Here is a 5,498-nt window from a genome sequence, read left to right on the forward strand (position 1 = left end):
CACTTCACCTTGGTATGTCCAAGAGCAGGTGGGTCTTGAGGGTATGTGTTCACTTCCCACACACTTTCAAATAAGCAATTGTTGTGGTTTAACCCCAATTGGCCACTAAGCACCACACAGCCACACATTCAAAGCCTTCCCTCTGGTGTGATTTGGGAAAGAATTGGAAGTGTAAAATGAGAAACCTCATAGGTTTAGACAAAAAGAACCCTACGTAATTTCTAAAAAACTTAAAAATAATAGCAAATTGTAAGTATAGAAAAAAATAACAAAGAGGGATAAAAATAAAAACCCAAGAGGCCAAGTGATTCAAACTATAACAATTGCTCATCACCGCTAACTGAGCAATGCCAAGCCATTCCCTGAGCAAGGACCCTCCTCCAAAATCCCAGATAGGTTGAACATAGTATCACAGGGTATGGAATATCCCATTTGTCAGCTAGGGTCAGCTGTCCTGGCTGTGTCCACTCCCAACTCCTTGTGCACCCACAGGCACTGATCCCGCTGGCCCTCTCAGCCATCAAAACCTGGTGATCAAGGGAAGAAGCTTCAGAGAGGTCTTCCTAATGAGAGAATCTGAGTGTGAGGTTGCTGTGAAACACACATGTTTTGCTCAGAGAATTATAGCCTAATTCAGTATTGCATTTTCCTCTTCAGCACATCACCATACCCAGAGGCGACAGATGGCTTTTACATCCTCTGACACGTCTTCACACTGGACCCCAGCAGATGTCCAACAGCAGCAGCTCCATCAGCCAGTTCCTCCTCCTGCCCTTTGCACACACACGGGAGCTGCAGCTCCTGCACTTCTGCCTCTTCCTGGGCATCTACCTGGCTTCTCTCTTGGGCAATGGCCTCATCATCATCACCATAGCCTGTGACCACCACCTCCACACCCCCATGTACTTCTTCCTCCTCAACCTCTCCCTCCTCGACCTGGGCTCCATCTCCACTACTGTCCCAAAGGCCATGGCCAATTCCTTGTGGGACACCAGGGCTATCTCCTTCTTGGGATGTGCTGCACAGGTCTTTCATTTTTTAATTTTTGTTGGAGCAGAGGTTTCTCTTCTCACAGTCATGGCCTATGACCGCTACGTTGCCATCTGCCACCCCCTGCACTACGGGACCCTCCTGGGCAGCAGAGCTTGTGTCCACATGGCAGCAGCTGCCTGGGCCAGTGGGTTTCTCTATTCTCTTCTGCACACAGCCAGCACATTTACACTACCCCTCTGCAAGGGTAATGCCCTGAACCAATTCTTCTGTGAAATCCCCCAGATCCTCAAGCTCTCCTGCTCAGATGCCTACCTCAGGGAAGTTAGACTTATTGAGTTTAGCCTTGGTTTATTAATTGGTTGTTTCGTGTTCATTGTGGTGTCCTATGTGCAGATCTTCAGGGCTGTGCTGAGGATCCCCTCAGAGCAGGGACAGCATAAAGCCTTTTCCACCTGTCTCCCTCACCTGGCTGTGGTCTCCCTGTTTCTCAGTACTGGCATGTTTGCCTACATGAAACCCCTCTCCATGTCCTCCACATATTTGGATCTGGTTGTGGCAGCATTGTACATGTTGCTCCCACCAGCAGTGAACCCTCTCATCTACAGCATGAGGAACACAGAACTCAAGAATGCCCTGAGGAACCTGGTTCTAGCAATAAGTTTTTTAAGGCAGTAAGGTACACATAAGTTTTCACAAGTTTTCTTCTATTTATATTTGGGAGATTGTAGTTTTGGTCACTGTTGTTGCTTAGATCTTGTTTGTTTAATATGCTTGCTTTCACGCAGTTCCTCAGGAGAATGAACCCAGTCTGGCCCAAAGATCATCCCTGAAGAAGTCTGTCACTACACGAGTGCTGGCCTCATTTGTGGTTTGTCCGTAAACATGGGGATTTCCTTAGAGGACTATGGGAAGCTTGGGCTCTTCTTTCTGAACTGATCATCGCAGTGCCTTGTTCCCTCCAGCTGGGAACACCCTCATCTACAGTATGAGGAATCAGGATCTCAAGCACGTCCTGAGGACCCTGATGCTAGCAGTAGTCTATTCACAGCACTAATCTGCCCATGTCTCTTCATGACTTGTCTCCGATTTATCTCAGACCGATTGTGTCTGTTGGGCGTTGTACTGGTTAGAATTGTGTTTGTTCCAACATGTTTACGTTGATGCTACTTTTCAGGAGGTTGAACACAGTCAGACCCAGTCTGCTTTTCTCCAAATTGGAGTGCAGAATGCGCCCAGGGAATAGCGGGCTTCAAGGTCCTGCTGTTATCCTGTGGTGCTGCATTGGCTTCAGGGACAAGGCTGATGTGTAAGGGAATGAGGGATGAGCTCATCCTTCCCTTTACTGGCTGCCCAATGCCACTGGAGATCCTGAATGATCACAAGGTGTCTACTTGAGGATATCTCTCATATGACAGGGCTAGTCAAAAATACCCAAACCCTGTAAAGGGGATCAGAACCAGACACTGGGGCTTAGGGCATCTCTGGGGACACCAGATGCTTCAGGGTGGCGTGTGAATGGAGAATTTCAAAACTTCCCAAGATAAGCTAGTTCACTGAAAGGGAAGGGACTAACCTGATGAATGCTCAGTCTAATGGGGGCTCTGCAAAGCCAGAGAGGCAGAGACATGATGAGCATGAGGAAGGCAGCTTCAAGCAGGACTCACATCATCTCCAATGAGTAGCAGCAGCTCCCGCTATGGGCCCTGTGGTGTCCTGGTTTTGGTCAGGATGGAGTTAACTTCATTTGTAGCAGCAGATGGAATGCTGTGTTTGAGAGTTAAAATGAAAGCAGTGCTGATAACACCCTGATGTTGTTAGTTGCTGTCAGACAGTCAAGGACTTTCTCAGCTCTTCATGAGAAAGGAGGGGCGAAGCCAGGACAGGTGACCCAAACGGGCCAAAGAGGGTATTCCATGCCAATGACACCATGCTCAGTATAAAGGGGGGCTGATGGGAGGAGGAGCAGTGGCAGCTCCAGGACGCGCGGTTCTTGGGGGACGGGCTGGTTCCGGGACGGCTCTGGGTGGCACGGCCTGAGCTGTGGGTTCAGTGACAAACTGCATTGTGTATCAACAGCTTCATATATTTTTGCTCTAAAGTCCTGTCAGCATTGTTATATTTTATCTTTCTGCTGTTTTAGTAAACTATCCTTATCCCAACCCACAGGCTTTTGGTTTCTTGGTTCTGGGGTTGTTATTTTCCCCTTCCTTTTCCCTTCCCTTCCCTCACACCCCCTTCCCCCCCCCACCCCCCAACTTCCTTTAAAGATCAGGCAGCTGCGTTGATCTTGGCTCTCAGCTGTGGTAAAACCACGACAATGTGACATCACAATCATCCAAGCCATGTGCCTGCTTCTGGCCTGTCAGATACTCACACAGCAATGACTTCACAGTCCCCTTCACAACCACCTGCCTCTTCTCACCATTCAGATTCTCAGGCACAGATGAAATAAAAACCCCTTCCCCACCCATCACTCCCCTTGTGTCCTACAAGCCCTTCAAAGATAGATGCCACCTCACGTTTGTCCTCCAAGGGTTCAATGACCTCACAGTCTCTGCATTCCCTCTGCCTCCTGGGGGGAAAAAGAGCTCAGAGTGAGGCTTAGAAGATACATAGAAGTTTGAAGTCTTTGAGGGATGCTGTTAGGGCTTGGGGGTTACAAGCTGTGGTAGCAGTTTGGGTTCAGGCAAACTCAAATCTCTGGTGAGAGTTTCTGTTTTGTGCTTAAGGTAGGGCTAAGGGTCAGAGGTGCCCATTTATGATCTGGGATCATGGTGAGGCTCAGGGTGAGGGTTTGTGATTCTGCTTAGAGTTTCTAGGAATTGATTTCAGGGCTGCTCAGCTTTGTGGCTTAGGGGATTGGGTTAGGGCTAGAAGGAAGGGCCAAGATCAAGGCTGGCATGTCAAGAGTAGGGAGCAAGTACTGTCCCTTTCACATGCTTCTTCCTTGTCCTTCCCCGCGGTCCCTTCACTCTTGGATGAAGCTTTCAGGCATCTCAAGCACCTCACAATGTTGCTCCTCATCAACCAGCTTCCTCCAGCAGAAGTATCATCACCAGCATCTCTCCAGCAATGCCACCTTGAACTTCATCATCCTCTTGCCCTACACCTCATCTCCCTGGCCTTTCCTTCACAATCCCTGCCCTCAATGTAGCTCTTTGGGAATCATGAGCTACATTTTGGAGAAGGGTTGAAGATGTGGGGAGGGTGGCTCCAGCATTAGGGATGGCTTAAGCTTCAGGTATCTGGTGAGGATTTCAACTGTGCTGTTGGCATTTAGAGTAGGGTGATAGATGAGAGCTCCAGGTTAGGTGGTAGGATTAGGATAGAGGAAAAGGTTGAGGGTGATCTGGGCAGTGCCAGGTTGGAAGAGACAGGGCATGTAGGCACTCTGTGAGTTTCCACCCTAATGGTGACCAGAGAGTAACCTCAGCTGGTGACCAAAAGCCTCCCCATTTCACTGGGCATTGGGCTACCACTGGGCCCTGTGGTGTGTTGACACATCCAAGTGGCTCCATGACACAGCAAGTCTGTATCTTCTCACTTTGTTGTCCTGAAGTTGCTCCCTCTGATTTCCTGCTCCAATCAGCGTGTAGGGAGGCACATGTCAATGTTCTGGAGGAGTTTCATCACCCACAGCCCTTAGCAGCTTCTACTAAACCTCCAGGAATCTTCATTCCTGCCATTGACCTCCACACTCAGTGACTTTGCCCTGGAAGCTTGTTAGTGTGCAGCCACTATCATCACTTTATTCTTGCCTCTCAACTTCTGGACAGTTGCAGAGGGACTTTAAGGAGACACTGTCTTCTAGAAAGAGTTTTACTGATGTGATGATGTCAGCTAGCACAGGATACAGCACAAGTCCATTTCTTTCTCAATCCTGACTCACTAATATTTTCAGCATCAACAAACATTTTCATTTGACAGTAAAATGTTCCCACAAAAAACTCCAATTTCATTTTATTCACATTTAAAAAGATACAAGCACATTTTCACTGATTGTATATTTACAACCAATCAACTTTTGTTTTCCCCAAATCAAACTAAGTTAGGAGCTCTGGGGATATGCATTAAAAGTAGGAGGAGAAATAAACATCCTCCTGAGTCCTTGGGGTGTCAGGACACTGTCACACTGTGCACTGAAACTTGCCTTTTGGGTATTTTCACCTGCCCTGAGGAAATGGACTGTGTCTCAAGGCCCCTGTTCAGCAGACTCTCTGGCCATGTGCCCTGTCCTTTGCTTTTGGGATTTACTCCACCCTCTTACAGTTTTTTACTCATAGTTGGGGGATGTGTTTTATTTTTTTAGTATTTATTTTTCAAAATGAGGCAGAATTCTGTTTCTATTCCCAGCCAGTCCTCAGGGTAAACAGGGTGGGAATTGTGGCAAAGAGGCTGCAACATTCAGCTGCAGGCTCAGTGCAGAAGCCTGATGGAGGAAAAGAGAGCCACTCCCAAGCATCCCTTGGAGACATGGTGGAGTTGGGGAGGTGTAGAGGAAGGTC

General features: G+C 48.1%; 1 protein-coding gene across 1 annotated transcript; it reads left to right on the forward strand.

The window, feature by feature from the left end:
- Positions 1-729: 729 nt before the first annotated feature.
- Positions 730-1,668, forward strand: LOC311200891 (olfactory receptor 14A16-like; the record flags this gene model as incomplete). Its single annotated transcript, XM_084275194.1, has 1 exon — positions 730-1,668. One exon carries the CDS (start codon positions 730-732, stop codon positions 1,666-1,668), a length of 939 nt encoding a protein of 312 aa, XP_084131320.1.
- Positions 1,669-5,498: the final 3,830 nt, after the last annotated feature.

The sequence above is a fragment of the Gallinula chloropus genome (assembly GCF_964237585.1).
Source record: "Gallinula chloropus genome assembly, chromosome: 25".
In the NCBI taxonomy this organism is placed as follows: Eukaryota; Metazoa; Chordata; class Aves; order Gruiformes; family Rallidae; genus Gallinula; species Gallinula chloropus.